Below are 18,651 nucleotides of genomic sequence, written 5' to 3' on the forward strand. Positions count from 1 at the left end.
TGGCACCAAATGTGTGAAAATGTGTTCTTTTTGAGGAAAAAGTTAAGTTTGGAGCTAAAATCATAATTCTGTCAAGAGTTCAGAGTGGAGGTGGTAGTTTTATGGTAGGTGGGTTCCTTTTTTTTTCTAGGGAGGGTCTCTAGCAGCTCAGTCCTGTTGTTGACCATGTTTTCCCCTTTATTTTCCATCTCATAACAGCTACTTCCAAACCAAATGAAACTTTATTTATAAAGTTATTTTCATTCATACATAACCTAAAGTGTGTTATGTAATAAAAACATTTTTCGATTAAAAAATTAAAAGCAAAAACGACATTCACACACAAAAATACAGTGGGACGAAGTATTTATTCAGCCACCAATTGTGCAAGTTCTCCCACGTAACCCTTGCGCTATCCTAGGCACTTTGACATTGGGACATTGGCAACAGTGCACTGAACCTTTTTTCTTCAATGATTTGTGAACCTCACTGGTGTCCATGGATTACATGAAATCTTTCCACCTTTGTCATGGTAGAGAGAACACGTCAATGTAAGGGTGGGGTCATCTAAGATAGCACAAGGGCTAAAAAGATGAGAGAGGCCTGTCATTTATATCATAGGTAAACCTCAACCACAAGAGACGAAACACACACCCATAAAACAAAACGACACGTTTAATCCTTGTGTTATCTTAGATGACCCCACCCTTACATTGACGTGTTCTCCCTACCATGACAAAGGTGGATAAAGGTGGAAAGATTTCATGTAATCCATGGACACCAGTGAGGTTCACAAATCATTGAAGAAAAAAGGTTCAGAGCACTGTCTAGTGGGTCTAGATGACCCAACTCCCAATGTTAAAGTGCCTAGGATAGCACAAGAGTTAAAGAATCAAGGTGCTCAAATGAACCTGATGTGACCAAAAAAAAAAAAAAAAGACTCAAGAGTTTTGATGTAGATGTAAGAAAATGACACATCAGCTCTTCATCGGCATTTGTTTTTATTGAATAAATGATTTTAAAAGGTAATAACAAGGTTTAAAACTACATTTTCTTCACAGCCATTGCTTACATACTTAAATAATCCATCTATATAGATTTGTTTTCCATCCATTCCCACATTTTCATTTCAATTTTTTTTGCATTTTGCCCATTTTATTTTTTTTTGTAAATTCCTCGTTTTTTTTTCGTTGTTTTTCCCTCCATCCAGAGCCATATTAGAAAAAAATGCCCATTTTAAGTTCCAATACACTTACAGAAATTCAACAGGAAAGGGTTGAGGGCCTAGCTCTACAGGGTGTGGATGGAAAATTCCTGGTTAACATTACTTCCATCATTTTTTTCTGAGAAAACTGAATTTCAGCACAAAAAAAAAAAAGATCCAAGTAAAAGTTGGTATGAGGAGTTACACCAGGTAACCCTCCCAGCCCATTGGAGCACTGCAACAAAAAAAAATGTCTTTTTGTACAGTGACACTTCTTAGAAGTCAAGTGTCTCAAATATTCTTAACATAGAAAACCCCTAAAATAATTTTGAAACTAGATCCAAAATATTCCTTTGAAAAGAATTTATTTTGATGTACAAAAACAGTCTTTTTTGTTGTTTTTCTTTTTTTATAACAAAAGCTTTAAACACCATTTTATTGAAGTTCTTATTCATCATTATCATTATTACTATTGATTATTTTTTTATTTTTTTTATTCATCCATCAGTGCGATTGTATACCAGTGCAGCTACTGGGTCCAGAGTAAAGAAAACAGGCTTATTCTTTTTTACTTTTAATGGCATAAAAAATAAGGGAAACAAAATTCATCTTGTATACAAAGTATAACTGCTGGTCTTTGGGGAAAAAAAAACATTTATAAACCCACAAAGCTAGGAGGCACAACATGGGATTTTCTTTTTAATTATGAAAATTAGAGCAATAATAATCCTAATAATAACAAAACAAGTAACAAGTTGCAACCGTAATTCGCCGCCTTGATGCCAAGTTTGACCTTAAGACGGCATCAATGAATGACGTCATTGAATTACAGGGTTGCGTAACAAGACAGGTAATAACTCGCACAAAAACCAAAAAAAAGAAAAAAAAGAACACAGATTTAGTCAATAGCAGGGTTGGTTTTTGGAAGGACAGGAAGCCGGACCAGAAGAAGAGCAGCATCTGGGCGTGGCCGCTGGCATATTTGGTTCAGTCAAAGGTAGAAGTCGAGCGCTCCACCGATAAACAAGAGCGAGCGCGCAGGAAATGCCCGACTCACACCTGGCAACAACCCAAACACAGCATCTGCTACAACAGTCTAAACCCGTCGCTCCTGTTATCCCATGAGGTATCGATGCTTTACAAACATGTGCAGAACCAGAACGGCATCCTGCGCGCTCTACCCTTAAAACGCTAGATCTCCTTCGTCATGGTATAACAAAAATTAAAAAAAAAACAAGAGGCTGTCTTGCTCGTTCAGAGGTTAAATGATTCAGCAGCGAAAAGGAAAACCTGTTCTGTAAACCAATATGAGCACACAGCGTCCCATCTCCAGACGAGGATCGCTACTACCGTCCCAGATTCTCACGTCGACAAACCCGGCCATGACTTTGGGCCACAGTGAAACCGAGGAAGAGGGGATAACATATGACTTCGTGTCCTTTCAAACCTGCAGGGCTGTTGACTGATAGAGAAGAAAAACAAAAACAAAACAAAAAAAACACCTGTTGAACAGATCTGCATATATCAAGGAGAGTAAAAGTGAACACATGTAGGACTTTCTCTCCATGCATCACTGTGAAACGACACCAACCATCAACAGTACATTCTGTAGCCCCCTGTGCCGTCCTTCCTCAATTCGAATTAAGAATGTCTGGTTTTCCCACAGGGAATTGATCCCAAAAAGTCCACCACGTCCCACTCCGAAGCAGAGCTTTTCCGCATCAAAGAGGCTGATCCGTCGGTATGAAAATGTGCCGTCATGACTCCTTTCACAGCGACGCCTTTGAGAGAAAATCCTACATCTTTAAGTATGATATGATTAATGAGTCCGCATGACCAGTCATGAGCTGTGACCACCCCAATATGAGGTCCGATAGCACCATAGTTGTCTTTTTTTTTTAAAATCTCTTAATGGTTAATAAGAGTGTCTAAGCCACAGATCAAGCATATATCATGGATAAAACCATAGGTCTCATACTCATACATACATGCAACACAATACATTGCATGTGTATACAAAGACATATGTAAAAGAGCATGGTCAATTTGGTTTTGCAGCAGAGATACTCAGGTTGTGCTGTATTTAATGGGCCAGGAAATCCACGCCCGACTGTCCCTCGTTGTGTAGTGTCCATTTATTGTCGTTTTCTTTCATTAGGTCCCCACGGATTGTGGGACCAGAACCAGCCAAGTCTAAGTTTGCGTGTTTAGCTTCAAGGAAGCGTTGCGGTCCTCACAACAATTGGCGAGGAACAGTCACAGCGCCATCTGCTGGCCCACCGCTAAATAAATAATTTACTTAAGGCAACACAACTGAAGTCTGGATCATTTCGGGTGACTGTGGATGGAGTGCCGAAAGCCCTTGACGTTTTTGCATAAAGAAAAAAGAACCTGTCAGTTAGTAAAGGCTGTTACCACGAACGGTGTTGGTCAAGTAACGAGAACCTCTCAAAAAAAAAATGAACCTCCAGTTACAGCACAGACAGAAGCTCCAATCGCTACGGTTCAAACATTCGTTAAAGTTGAACAAGCCTAACGTACAGCCGCTCAGGTGTCGATGGCTTTTTTTCCCCCTACACACACAAGTTCAGGCAAAACACTCCAAGCCGCAGTTTTCTCGCTGCGTTTCCTGCTGCGCAACAGCTGACAAAACGGACTAACAATCATAACATTCTCTGCTGTAAGCACACGGGCTTGGGGGAGGGAGGGGGTCAGGGTCAAGGAGGAGGTGGTGCTTCAACAACTAAATCCATCACTGCTTCTATGCACTTCAAAAATGACACGAGCACGCCGACACCATCACCACCTTTGTGCGTCTGGAAGGAATCGTCATTCCAAGAGACCGGCTTTTTTCTTTTCCTTCTTAGTTTTCTAGAAATCCATCATCACATTGTGGACGAGTGACAATGGTTAGCTTTAATCTGAAAAGGCAAGACGACACGCCCAAGAGGGACATGACACGGGCCAGGTGACCCAGACTAGACCGGCCGCTGAAATCCACCTCAGGTTACCAACCGCAAACACCTAAAACCACAAGTGTTGGAATCAAGAGAATATGGCTTAAGTGGTTTCAGTTTCTCCCTGTCAAGAGATTCCCTGCGAAAAAACTCCAAGAGTCCGCAGGTTTTGAACTGGGGGGAGAAAAAACGATTTAGTGATCCTGTAATTTCATCTGAGCTCCCCCAGTCAACCCGGACAATCAGAAAATGAACAAACTCTGGGATCTTTGATTGGTTACTTTAAGCTTGCCAAAGTTTCCCCTGCAAAAATACACACCAAAATTCTCAATTTTCCTTTTTTTTTTTTTTACCGGTCTTCATCCTGTATTAATATCTATATCCACACACAGAAACCATAGTGATAATCAAAACACCCCACCAGCCAAGACTGGTTTCAATCCTATCTACACTTTGAAGTATACATATTCCATAACATTGTTCCTACATGGAGACTACTAGAGTTAAAACACTACAACAAGTCCAAAATTCTTCTTTTTTTTTTTTTCTTTCTTTTTTTGAGAGTCATCCGAGCCACACAGCCTTTGAGAAACTGCAGTTTTCTTGCTACATTACAAGTTTGGATGGTTAAGAGATAGAAACTGAAGGAAAAGCTTCTTCTTCTTCTGTTAAAGTGTAGCCAGAGTACCAGACTAATCCAATAGAAAGACTTCTTTCCATCCACAGAATCAAACACCTAATTGGGTTTGCTGAAAATACACAACATTAATATTATTCCATGTTGGTTTAATGTTTTGGATATATGAATGGGAGGGGGTTATTGTCATACATATGCTGCAAAAACTTAACCACAGGCAAAGGAGAAGAAATGCATGGATTTCTTGCCATAATCAAATGATGCTCTGTTGCCACCCGTTGCCATGTCAACGTCTGGGAGACGGCCAGCATGGCAACGGAAACTATCATCATAAAATGGAACAGTAGTAGAAATAGCTAGACCAGGAGGGGGCGGGCTCTCCTGGGAAAAGGTCCTCGGAGAGGTCCAATGATTGGTCATGCGGCTCGCTGTCAGGAATAATGGTTGTAGGGGGGTAGAGGGTGCCCAATGCCGTTCTGGTAGTGATGGTGCTGGCGGTGGGCGATGTACTCTGCATAACCCATTGTCATCTTTTCGCTACGGTACCTGGGAAGGAAAAAAAAAGGAGTGTTTGTAAAACCACACTAGATCTAAACGGGTGATACATCGTATATATATTTCTGTTATTTAAAGTCCCCCTCCAATGAAAATGATATTTTGGGAGTTTTTAACACGGCATTTTTCATGATGATGGAGAACATCTAAGCTTAAAATTGCATTTCTGAGTATTTCATTCAAATCTTTGTAAAATCAGGAGCAGATGAAAAAATGCTATTTGAAAAGGAGCTTATAGACAAACTTGTAGACGGCTAAATCAATGTAATTTATGTCTTTGCTTTCCTTGTCTGAGCTGGAATGTGGCTCAAAACTGTACGACCGGATAGCTCCAATATCGCTCGCCATCTTTTGTTACAGCAGAAATGTTAGTTTGGGGGTGTGAGGGGCTGTAAGCTAGCAGGTAACAGTGTAAACAGAGAGCTCTCTGCAACAAAGAAGGGAAAGAACAATGGTGATTTTCTAATGAACTCCTGCTGTTCTGCAGAAACTGTCCTAGAAAATGTCAGATTTTCTCATTTTTGTTCAAAATGGCATAATCATAATCAAAAGACGACCGGGAACAGTAAAACCAAATCAAAACATGACTTGACGCCATTTACCAATTAACCATGAATGAAAAAGCTCCATTTTAGTCTCATCTGTCCAAAAACGCTCTCTTAGAACCAACAACAGTCTGGCTTTTTTACGCAGTGATGTCCTCTCCTGGGTTTCCAACCACAGCATCAGTGTCCATTCCATCAGCTTGAACCTGTTTGGAAGGTAACTGCACAAGCTTTTCCTGTCATGTTTTATTTGTTCTACTCTTTTTTTTATGGGGTGGGCTATAAACCCCTTGCTGATATAGTAAACAGTTGAGCAGCTTTAAGCATTCATATTTTTCTCACAAATGCCCAGACTCCTTTTCACACCTTTATGTTTTCCTCATGCTTCTTCATGATACAAATTCTATCCTCCATTTGAAAAGGCTGCAGGTGTGATTCCTATATTGTCCACACCTGTTACTAACCACAGCTGTGTCTCCATACAAATTGCAGGAGCATAACATGCTTGAAAAGCAACCAATGTTCCAATAATTTTGTCTGTTCCTTTTTTTATTTATATGAATTGTTGTCAGCTTTGGTTTCTCCTCTCTGGTTTTATTTTGTTCCAAACAAAAACAATAAATAAAAAAATGTTGTAACTGGAACTATTTTCTGAAAAGTGTTTCTGGCAGAAATGGCCGTGGCTGTAGCAGGAAGTGGCAGTGCTCTGCACTCTCCATCCATTACTAATGTAACTCAGAGAAGTTGTGTAAATCAGCCAAATCACATTCAGCATTTCTACGTAAGGTTTTTAAGCTCGATAAATCACTGAACAATCGTGGATTTTAGGAGGTTCAAGGTGAGTTCACTTCAATTCAGCCGTTAAGCACAAAGAGTTTGTCACACAGGGTTAACGTTTGTGTGCTGAAACTGAAAAACCACAGCTGATAAAAAGGTCCGGGTATCAGCAATGATTCAATTCACCAGAGCCCGGATCTATTCCAGTCACAATTTTCTTTTTTCTTTGAATCCACTCGATTTGATTTAATTGAAATTTGAATTTACACATTTTTGTATAGAAATACAATGATATGTATTGAAGATATTCATATAAATCTGATACAGTTCACATGCTATAAAATGTATCAGTGAAATTATAAACCAGACAGATTGTTAACACCATACAGTGTTGAATGATTTCTCAAACGGAGAAGCTCCGACCAAAATGCCATGTAGGGATCTGCCCCCTCCCCCCAGGTGTGCCAGGGTCAGACCCAAGCCCCGAGTCAAACACCGGCGCCCGGACGAGAGGCACGCCACCGCCGGACGGTCCGGATTCACATAATATTTACAAGATATATCAATCTTCTGATCATAAAAAACTGTACAAATAATGCAAAGATATTTTTTTAATGAATCTGCTGTGATAAAGCCGAGTAGCATCCACTCAAATTTCAAGCTTAAATTTGTCAAGGTTCATAAATATATAAATAAATAATTGGTCCATTTTGGAAAAGTATGATTTAAAATAAACTTCAATCATTTTTTATTTTTGCTTTAATGACCTTTCAAAATAAAAACTCTATAACTAATATTTTAGGTTAGAACAAACAAACAAACAAAAGAAGCCAAACAAAGAACAGCGTTCTAAATTGAAGGATCAGGATTATCATTTAAAGAATAAATGTCTCTTTACCTGGTTAACTTAATAGTCTTCCTGAAGTCATTTGTAATGGGAGCTTTGTAACCTCCCTTTCGTAATAAGGAATCTATGGTTTGAATGTGGTCCCAACCTGTGAAGACAAACGACAGAAAAAGCCTCCATCATCATCATCATCTATCAGCTCGTCTTCACCTCACGTCACATTTGGAGGGGAAGCGTGTTCTCACCTTGCTCCTTAGCGACCTCTGGTAGGTAGGTGGCGGTGCGTTTTGATCCTTTTTCATTAAAGAACTCTATCCGTATACCATGAACACCCACCTGAGAACCAGAAACAAAAACACCATGAAAGAACAGACTTAAGCACAGACATTCCTTCTATTCAAGTGAATCAAAATCCCTCTTTGACTGACTTTTAAGGCAGGGGTTTTCATGCCTATTTTCTGAATAACTTCAATTCAGAATAACAAAGTCATGCCTTCCTTTGATTCACATATTATTCAGATTTAATTCAGAGTTTAAAAGTTTTTTAATCTAAATTTTCAACCTAAGACTGAAGTTTTGCTTATAGTCCCACTCCGATCATCTTTTGATCTATTTTTAAAGTGTTTCCAGTGGTCTTAATTATGAATATGCCGTTTTTAGCCTAAATCAATAAACCTGAGTCATTTTCTAGGACAGTTTCTGCAGAGAGGCAGGAGTTCATCAGAAATTCACCTCTGAGTTGTGGGCGGGACTGTTGGCATGAAGCAATCCCACCCCCTTCCACTCCCAGTTGTTGAGAGCTCTGTGTTTACACTCTGCCACTAGCTTACAGCTCCCAAAAACCCCAACCAAATATTACCAGTGCAACAAAAATGTCTTTGTCTGCTACTGATACACAACGATTGAAATAAACAAATACTCAGAAATGCTATTTTAAGCTTAATTTTCTTTATACATGTCCTCCATAACCAGAAAAATGCCACAAAAACATGTTAAAAACACCAAACTCACATAATTCATCGGAGTGGGTCTTTAAGTATCGGCGTTTTCATAGGAGTGATGCTTGAAACGAATCATCGCGTTAGAAAACAGTTTCCTGCTGCAGGGATCCAATAAAAACAAAGCACTGCTGAATCCACTAACAGAATTATAACGAGTAAAAATGATGTTTAAACTGCTTCCGTTTGTTTTGGTTAAAACGCAGAAAATTAATGAAACTACCAGAAGCAGCCTCAATTTTCAATTGTTCGTATTGACAGAAATCTGTTGTGGCAGAAACACAACAAACACAATCCTATTGGAGTGCACACACAAGCCTTAAATAAGACAAATATTTAGAGAAAACTTTTCAATAATAAACAAAATTCACTTTTGCATCAATACATTTTCTGTAGGGCTGTCACTAACGATTATTTCAGTAGTCGATTAGTCAACGATTATTTTATGTTTTTCGATTAATCCACGGTTGCTTGCATAAAGCGATTGGCCAATTTTATTTTTTTTTTTACAAAAAGTAGTAGTGCTGGTATTCGGTCTGTGGAGGTTCGCGTCATGTAAGGTACTGCGTTTGGTGCGTTCACAGAAATTGAAACTTTACATATACAGTTCACGAATTTCAATTCCCCCTTGTAAAAGATAGAGAAAGTTTAAGGTCCCTGGTCTGCTAAATGCTAGCACCACAAACGCCATGGGTTCCTGATCCCTGCACTAAATCATCGTCTAAACTTCCCATAGAAATAGTAAGCAAAACATATTTTTATGAACATGGGTTTTACTTTTGCAATTAGTGAACGGTAAAATATTCTCCAATCATTTTCCTCCATTAGTTTGCAAAAGTGACTAAGGTGGTAGCCAGGGTGCAGCACCCCACTCATGTCTAAATCCATCCTCTTCATCCAACAGGTCTCATTCCTTTCAGAAACACAACAAGGATGCTCTGTGTAAGTGTTGCAGCCATCTCTGGTGTGCATTGGCTCCTCCTCAGTCTACAGTAAATGGCGTAGACCAGAGTTTCAGGCTTCCGCGCCCAGAATGCCCGTGATTGCGTGTTGCTACGCAGGTTTTTTAGTCCGGTCGCGAGCTCTACGTAAAAACAGGCATTCATTGATCGAGGGTGGACAGTTCAACCGGTTGAACATTTTCACGCAGAATCGCAGTAACGTGACCAATCGGGGACTCGGATTTAGTGCCGTGTGGGTGGCATCCGCTTCAAAACACGGAAGTGCCAGCCGTTGTAAACATGATCACGAGGGAGACAATAATGATTGCGGTTTGTGTCCGGGCGGATTAATACGAAACCAAGATGGAAATTTATAGGAACAGAGCTGTGAAAACAAAATGTCTGGAGCAACATTTCCAGGATTTGCATCACTTTGACTTTGCCTTCCGAGCCACTTCCTATTATTGGTGGCGGACGAGTGCTAAGAAACAGTAAATACACAAAAGAAGAAGAATCTTCTCCCCGTTGCTACCAGTGTGTCTGGCGCTTCTCCAATGTGAACACAACCGGCTCTATGCGCGTTCATGAGACCGAAATGGAAAAAAAAAGAAAAAAGAAAATAGACGCATCGACAATACCGAATTAGCGTTGACGCTTTTTAATAGTCGATTAGTCGACAACGTCGACTAATCGTTGACAGCCCTAATTTCCTGCATCCAGAATTACCAATTCATGGCTCCTCTTGGGGCGCTGATCCCAAGGAGACATGTTGACCAAACATGCTGGAATGCAGACAGTTGACAGTAACAGCTGGAAACAACAGACCCCTGAAAAGAAAGTAAACCCTACAGCTGCGTTTTAGGTCTACGGTCCTTTAGAGACACTGATGTCGAGCGAGGACTGCCTCGCAAATGATCACTTATTGTGGAATTGTAGGCTGTGAGCTAAAAAGTGATGAGATTCCTCGTGATTTTCCCTCCTTACAGTTACAGAGCTTCAGGGTTCTGTAGTTAACAGCTTTTTTTCAACCCAACTAGAACTATTCTTGACAATTCCATGACAAACAGTATATGTGCAACAAAAATTACAATTTTTCTTTGGAAAAGATTAAAATATTTGAGACCAACAGCTTTTCCCTTTAAATATATCCCCTAAAATTTGATTTTGGTAATATCTAATCATTCTTTTTTGATCCTTTTGAATGCTGCTGTTTTTTAATGCCATATAATTTTCTCTTTGAGTTGAAGTGCTGTTTATTGTCCTGCAGAAACCCAGCAGAAGCAGAAGAGCTTTGCTCCGCTTCCAGGCTGCCCCTCTTCAGAGCTCCTCTCACCTCCCAGTCAAGGTAATCACCGACATCTTCAAAGTTGGTGAGAAGAGACACTGAGCAGAAGAGTCGAGGCAGCTCATCCCTTGTCATAGGGGGGAAGCGGCTGTCTTTAAGGGCACTGCAGACACAAAGGACAAGAAAAAAAACAACACTGACTAGAACCAGAGAAAGCTGTTAAAGGCTCCAATGGCTGGGTTTTTATAAAAAATGTCTGGAACATTTTTTTAAAACAATGCTGTCATGTTTGCTGAAAACTAAAACTGCACATATAGACATTCATTCTACAAAATCCACATCCTTTAATGACTAAGCATGTATTTCCCATATGCATTTACTTTATCCATTAAACTGAATTCTATGTTTTAAAGACCCACTCCGACGAAAATTGTGTTTTAACATGTTCTTGTGGCATTTTCTCATGATGGAAGACATTTATAAAGAAAATTCAGCCTAGAATTGCATTTCTGAGTATTAATTTATTCAAATCGATATGAATTAGGAGCAGATGACAAACCGCAGTTTGAAAAGGGGATTATTTGTGATGCAGAAAATAGGCTGGGAGGGCCTCAGCAACAGGGAGGGGATGGAGGGCAGGGTTGCTCGTGTTAATGGTCCCACCCAAAACTCAGAGGAGGATTTCTAATGAACTGCTGCTGCTCTGCAGAAACTAGAAAACGACAGGATTTTTGATTTTGCCTACAAACGCCACAATTATAATTAAAGACCACTAAGAACGATTTTAACAACAGATCAAAAGCTGATCGGAGTGGGTCTATAATCGGACCTGAATTCTTTGCAGTCGCACTATTCTTTGGAGTGGTTGCTTACCTGGTAAGGGTGTACTCCCTGAGTCCTGAGTGCAGATTCATGGCAGAAAATGTACCTATACAACCCCTCAACCGTTTGTCTCTGCCTATTTTCCAAGTGACAAACAGTGGACTGAAAGACAGGAAGGAAAAGCAGATCAGCGACAACGGGCTTCTTGCAGTTAGAGATGAGACTCCACGGCAAACTCCTTTAACTCCTTGAACTATTGTTACCGTCTCTTCATCAAGTAGAGTTGAATTAACTTATTCTCTTGCATTTTTACGTAGCTACACAGGTTTTCTTGTTTTAATGGAGGTGAGTTTCGGTGAAAAGCTAAGAATCTTCTATATGAACTGTAAGTGATCACTATCTCATGACAGCATCTAACCCGTCTAAGTGCTGCACTGAAACAAGCATCCTTTCACGTTTAGACGTTAGAAACAGAAATGTAGACAGCAGAGAAGGAGGCTAAGTTGAATATAATTAGTGTGTTAAAACTATAAACAATCTTTTTCACCTAATACAACCGCTTTGAACAAATGTCTCGAGTTATTACTTTTGCCTCTCCTTTAATATTCCATTGGTTTAGACCACTGAAATATAACTAAAGTTTTGCTTTATTGAAGCTGCTTTTAACCAGTAGCTCACATAGACAAAGAATCTGAGCCTAATGTAATAGAAAACACAATTCATTGTTTATTTGAACACACTTTATCCCTTAAACATGCATTGAAATTGACTTAAAGTCATTTATGTTACCTAAAAGGACACTGGACAGATTTTAGCCTTTACCTAAAGAAGGACTGCAGAGGTTTCATCTGGTTATTTATCTTTTCCAAGACAAATGGGAGGCAGCAGGCCAGTAAGCTTTGCCTTTACGCTTAGAAACCTGCAGCAATACTTTCTACTTCCTGCCGTCTGAAAGATTTATTTTGAAAATAAAGATTAGAGGCGTTAGTGACTTTAAATTGGCTGTTTGATAAAAAAAAAAAAAAAAAAAACAATGTCACCAACAGCCTAAATACAGCAAATTTAGAGAGTAGTATGCAAGCATCACCAGAGGAAAAAATGACTTCTGACAATCTGAAGCTTGTTTTTTTTTTATGAACTCATGCTAAAGAAGACTGTGTCTGTGACGGATGCCCGAGTTGGTTTTAGTGCTTCAATAATTCAATCTGACAATGCCCCCCAGTGAAGGACGTGTCGAGGACACTGCAGACCACAACTACCAATGTCTCAGACCTGACACAGTTTTCACATGAGCTTTCAACACTTCTCACCGTGTGGAGTCGATCCAGTCGATCCAGCCCCGACTACTTAGACAAAAATGTTGTCTGGAGTGCTGTGGTTTTCCCACAGAAGTTGACACTAATGTGGTTCTTCAGTAGGGTGCTGCACCCTAACTGTGACATGAAGTTATCCAAAATTTATAACATTTCTGTTACTACTTCAATATCCATAAAGAAGTACTTAGCTTGTTGTACTTTACTTTAAAATCTGCCCTAAAGATAAAAGACCACAGTTCGTGCTTTTCTTATTCATGAACCCATAATTATGTTGTTACTATATTTTTAAACGTTTTAAATGATCAATAAAGCATTATTTGAATCAAACTTTCCTTTTATAATCAATCTGGCAGCTGATATATTCAACTTTGAGCTTCTTGAGTGTTAAAAAAAAGACTCGTGGAGACCCAGTTGGGGACAAAATGTTTTACTAGAGAGGCCGGAACAACCGTTGAGAACAAAAGCCTCCACATGACTAAGAAGTTACTAAGAAGATGTCATGTATGTTACACAGATGGCGTCACAAACACCGCATGCTCCGTTTGAACAACGTTCCAATCACGCTTAGCTAAAAAACCCAATTGCATTAGGAGAGCTTAGAACTGCCAAGGATTTATTTAGCAAGTACCACCTTTTCTTTGTTGGCCAATGCTAGACTCAGCTGAAATTGTACCCCTCTGACTTCGACGACGAACTTGCCGAACCCAGATGAACCCTGAAAGTCTAAATTACTTTTTTTTTTTTTTGACAAATACATCAGAAGGACTTTGATGAAACCTGCTTACTAAGTGTAATAAACTACAAACTGGATTAGCTTTTACTTTAATGCTAGTTCGGCTTTTAGCTAACACTGAGGATAGCTTTGCACGATTAAAAAAAACACCCGGCTTAATTATTAAGATTAATTTTAGGTTGTTTTTTTTTATATTTATCGTGTTATGTTTACGTGTAAATGATAAATTAAAAGAAATGTTTGATGTTATTTTCGGTTTTCCTTTAGAGTTTATGGTGGGTAACCGATGCTAAACATTATGCTAAATAAGCAAAGCAAGAATTGTTCAATGGAATATTAAAATAAAGTCAACTTCTTTGACAAATTCTGACAATAATTTCAAAAATAATACTACGCGTAAGTCTGTAACACATTTTGCAAATGTGTTTGCATTGTTAAATAACGTGGAGCGCTTGTTTAGTTGTAGGCCTGAGCCATTACTTCGACTAGGCCCGGTTTCTAACTTAGCCCATTTAGGGAGCTTTTTAAGTTAAATTCACGAAAGTTAAATATAGTTTGGATGTGACAGTTTGTGCTTCCGAGACTTTAGAAGAACCAGAACCCAATTAGAACATGTACAAATAAAACTAGAGTTAGCTTTGGCATGCAGCTAAATGACAAAAGACAGAACAAATACTCACTAGGGATCATTTGTAAACCTGGGTGTTCTCGGAGGTTGGTATCCGTACAGATGGCAATAAAGCACGTCAAAACAGAAGCAGCACATCTCCGCCGAGACCACCATTTTTCTGCCGCCACTTCCTGAACCTGGTCCCGGGCTGAGATTCGGGGAGAGGCCGGATGTATTGTAACCGGCCGGGGCTGGAGACAGCGCGTTCGTGCCACCGCCGCTGCTGCCACAGCCACTACTGCCGCCGCCGCCGCTAACGGTTCCCCCCAGGCCGTTGACTCGGCTCAAGTTCGCCGTAGATGCAACAGTCGCGGAGGAGCCAATCCCCAACTCCGAACCGCAATGTCCGCTTCCTGCCACCCCGCTTCCCGCCCCCACCCCGGCGGGACCCCCCGACCCGGGAGATCCCGACAGTTTCTGCTTCTTCACCCCGCAGCACCCGGCCGCCATCTTGGAACAATCTGCACCGACACACCGCTTCCGACCCATAACCGTCACCGCGGGAAGGGTGGGGTGGGGTGGGGTGGGGGGGAACGCCGAGCAGACGTAGAAATCCCACTGCGTTGATTACGTTCGACGGACAAAACTCCACTTTCACCGGTTTATTTATGTGTTTATTTGTTTATTCAGACGATGGCTGCTGTGATGGGAAACTGCAGTGTCACTGGAGCGTTGTCTTTAAAAACAGACGTGATTTCACTACACAAAAGCCCATAGCAGGAGGAGCCGGTCAGGCTCTGAGCCGCCGCCACAACAGCAAGGCCGAGCCTAAATCTGTACCCCCTTATCCAAAACGACCCCTAGTCCGCGGCCTTGAAAGCACACGAGTTCAGGGAAAACACGGTCCAAACAGGCCGCAGATGACAGCACCCGCGCGGTCCAGATGTGAAGCCAACAGCCGGTGCGCCGTAGCCCCGCCGCAGCGCGCCTCTCCAAGTGGAAGCCGGGAGCTGAGAGCTCGAGTGCGCAGGACCCATAAGCTTCACAGATTGCGCGCAGTGTCTCAGACGGCGTCGCTTCTCATTGCGCCATTCTAGCAACTGCCTCGCCAACTTCTAATTATACAACAGGCCCAGAACGCCAGAGTTCCGGTTCCAGACGCTGAGGCAAACGCACGGGAAATGGCATCTGACTATCTATGCGGAGTTGGTATGGCACCATGCAGCGCGTCATCTCTGTGCCGTTAGCCCACAATCTGCACCTGCATCGTGACTGTTGCGTTTCAAATAATAACCAAAAAGCAGATCTCAATCACATCCCTCCCCTCTCCTCAAACGCAGAGCTGAAAGTTTTCGGGGCAGGTCTGGTTGGAGGCTGTCATCCGTCGGTGGGGATGCACACAGAGGAGCATTCTAGTCCCCGAACCGGCAGAAATCCGCTGGGTTTGGAACCACTCCTTCCGCATCCGTCTGTCAGCTGCTACAGTTCTGTGCTGTCCGGGTTTGGGGGGAAAAAAAAGAAAAGCCCTGCGATCAGGCTGTGGGCATCGGTGTCGTGTGCACGCCGGAGCCGGATTCTGAAACGGCTCTGCGCTCAGCTGCTACACATTATGCGTTGCTTTCAGGGGTATCAAGTTTGCAATTGTGGAGAAATCTACGGTGCAGTGGAAGGATGCGCGCCCGTGACGTCCTCGTGCGTACGCTGCGTGCATGGAAAAAGTAATGGGTCCCGCACTTCGTGAAGTGGGGAGAGGAGCCGGTAGGGGTTTCACTGACTGTGAAATGCGCCTCTCAGAGCATTGCACCGCTCTGTGATTTAGAGCTTCGATTACGCGCAGACTTCCACGAGATCATCAGAAAGGACTTTCTGCTTAGAGGCCAAAAAAATCTGTGCCGGTCTCAGGGAATGTGCAGAGCTATGGCCTCATGACCACATCTCATCTGGAATCATGCTGGGGCTGGACATAAATATCTTGGAAATTATTCTGCGGTTGATGCTTTGTAGGATCAAATACCTCCACCATCTAGGGTGCAGAGCTAACACAGTGTACATTAGACCCACTCCAATAAAAAAATGTGTTTTTGGTCTTTTTAACATGTTCTCGTGACACTTTTCTGGTGATGGAGGACAAATATAAAGAAAATTAAGCTTTAGAATGAGCATTTCTGAGTATTTCTTTGTTCAAATCATTTGGATTCAATAGCAGGTGAAAAGAAAAATCCAGCTTGAAAATGATTGTATTTGTGACAGAAAATACACTGGGTGGGCCACAAGGTCCCTGCTCCGCTCCATTCCAATGCTGTTTTCAGCGGGAATGTGACACGTCTGGCCCACGGTGTTCACACTGGACTGTCCCTATGGAAGCGCTTGCAAATCTAATGAATCTTGCTCCAGGCTATTTCTCTCACTGTTCCAATATATCAAAGACTTAATGTCACATTTTGGTAAAGAAGAAATTATTCATTTCTTCTCTACAATCAAAGTTTAAACAGTTGTCACTTCCATAAAATGAAATGGGATTCCATTCAATCACCACTACCACTGCTGACTGGTCAAAGTTCAACTTGGTTTAACTTGCAACACTCATTCAATGGATCCATGTTTTGTATGTAGAGCCCAAAAACGGTTGTAGATTCCTGCTTCAGGTGAACGTGAGAGTTTTGAACACAGAAACTCAAGACGCGCATTTATATTAACTCTTTATTGGAAGCTGTCAGTTGAACACGTGTTGCCGAGGAAAATGGGAATGTAGCTTGATGCCTCAACTTAGACGACTACACCCATGTACATCTTTGTTTTCATCATCCGAGCTGGCATCTGCCTCAAAAACTGTACGACTCCAATATTTCTCGTCATTAATGTTGTTAGGTTGGGGTTTGTGAGAAGCTGTAAGCTAGTGGGACAGCGTGTAAACAGAGAACTCTCAGTAACTCAGAGGCCTCAGCTTCTCCCAGCTGAGGCGGTTAACTAAGGTGAAAGGTGAAACCATTGTTATCCCAACAGTATTTTGAGACAGTAATCCATGCCTTCATCACATCATGCTTGATTACTGTAACTCACTTTGTTTCGGGGTCAACTAGTCGTCCCTCTCACGTCTGCAGCTTGTTCAAAACACAAGAGGGACCACATCACACTAATTCTGGCTTCCCTTCACTGGCTGCCTGTTCATTTTATAGCTCACTTTAAGATCCTCTTTTTTTTTTTTAATCTTTGAGTGATCTCGCTCCGCCTTATCCCGCTGAGCTTCTCTATCCCTCCAGTCCAGTCCAACCGGTGTCTCAGGTCAGCTGCTCAGCTTCTCCTGCAGGCACCGAGGTCTAAAAGGAAATGCAGGGAGGAAAGACAGGAAAGATCCTTTTCTATCTGTGCTCCGAAGTCTTGGAACACTGCTGCTAAATATTAAAAGAGCGCTTTCCCTGTCTATTTTCAAAACTTAACTTAAGTTTAATTTTCATAGCCAACCTTTTAGTCATATATGAGATTTTGCTCTGTTATTTTACACTCAAGTTTTTTTTATGTTTTATGCTTTTATCCTCAATGTTTTCTTTAACTATGTTCTTACCTTCTCATTTTGTTTTTATGTTTTTATTCATAGCTTATTCATAAAATTTGTTTTTATTATGTTTAGCTTTTAATGTACTGCTCTTTCTTTAATTTTAATTGTGTTAAAACGCTTTATAAACAAAGTTTTTGATGATGTCTGTTCTAAATCTGAGATGTGTCTACATTTTCTTTGGCAGTTGTGTATAATTTAACTTAGAATTCCAATGTTTAGGAAGCAAGGTGAATTTTGAAATAAGAGAGATCCTTTAGATGTTTGGCACTTGAGCTGGTTAGAATATTAATGACTTTAGTGGTTTACCTGTGAAGGTCGATGGAGGATGAATAGTGATGTGGGCCTTTTTTTCTCTCTAGGTTTGAGTCAGGCCCTTTAATTCCAATGAAATAATGTCGTAAAGCCTTTGTATGCCCAGACATCTGAGGAAATACTTTTTAAAATAAATGTTACAAACAAAGTGCAGAAAGAAAGATTTGCGATCCACACCCGACCTTAACTCCATCAAAGACATTTACGATGAAAGCTTAAGGGAAAGTAACAGTCTAAGTGCAGAGATGAATAAATGCTCTCCTGAGAAAACAACAGTGGCAACATGACCCAACACTTTTTGCCCACACAGTGTAACTCTCAGTTTACCATTAAAGCTTTGAATGCAAAAAAAATTCAACTTCAGTTTGGATTAAACAGGCAAAAGATCATGTCTTTAGTGTTTTTAACATGTTTCTGTGGCATTTTTCTGATGATGGAGGAGAAATATAAAGAATTTTAGCTCAAAATTGCATTTCTAAGTATTTCTTTATTCAAATCATTATGAATCAATGATGCTGTTTGAAAAAGGTTGTGGCAAACATAGAAAATGGACTGGGCGGGCCACAGTCTCCCTGCT

General features: G+C 40.9%; 1 protein-coding gene across 4 annotated transcripts; it reads right to left on the bottom strand.

Moving 5' to 3' along the window:
* Positions 1–963: 963 nt before the first annotated feature.
* Positions 964–15,871, bottom strand: ammecr1 (AMMECR nuclear protein 1). Of its 4 annotated transcripts, XR_013647308.1 has the most exons (7): positions 14,277–15,839; positions 11,599–11,709; positions 10,774–10,888; positions 10,167–10,267; positions 7,747–7,837; positions 7,553–7,649; positions 1,742–5,323 (listed from the first exon to the last, which is right to left on the bottom strand). XR_013647308.1 is itself a non-coding variant. In XM_023962852.2 (6 exons), the coding sequence occupies exons 1-6, from the start codon at positions 14,753–14,755 to the stop codon at positions 5,209–5,211; spliced, it is 1,008 nt and encodes a 335-aa protein (XP_023818620.1). In that variant the 5' UTR covers positions 14,756–15,871; the 3' UTR covers positions 964–5,208. The 4 variants fall into 4 exon arrangements, 3 of the variants coding, with proteins under 3 accessions (XP_023818620.1, XP_078786454.1, XP_078786453.1); XM_023962852.2 differs by lacking the exon at positions 10,167–10,267 and having other exon boundaries at positions 964–5,323; positions 14,277–15,871; XM_078930328.1 differs by lacking the exons at positions 1,742–5,323; positions 7,553–7,649 and adding an exon at positions 8,513–8,600 and having other exon boundaries at positions 10,167–10,222.
* Between the last annotated feature and the right edge of the window lie 2,780 nt (positions 15,872–18,651).

The sequence above is a fragment of the Oryzias latipes genome, chromosome 14 (assembly GCF_053564925.1).
Source record: "Oryzias latipes strain Hd-rR chromosome 14, Olatipes_Hd-rR_3.1".
Lineage (NCBI taxonomy): Eukaryota > Metazoa > Chordata > Actinopteri > Beloniformes > Adrianichthyidae > Oryzias > Oryzias latipes.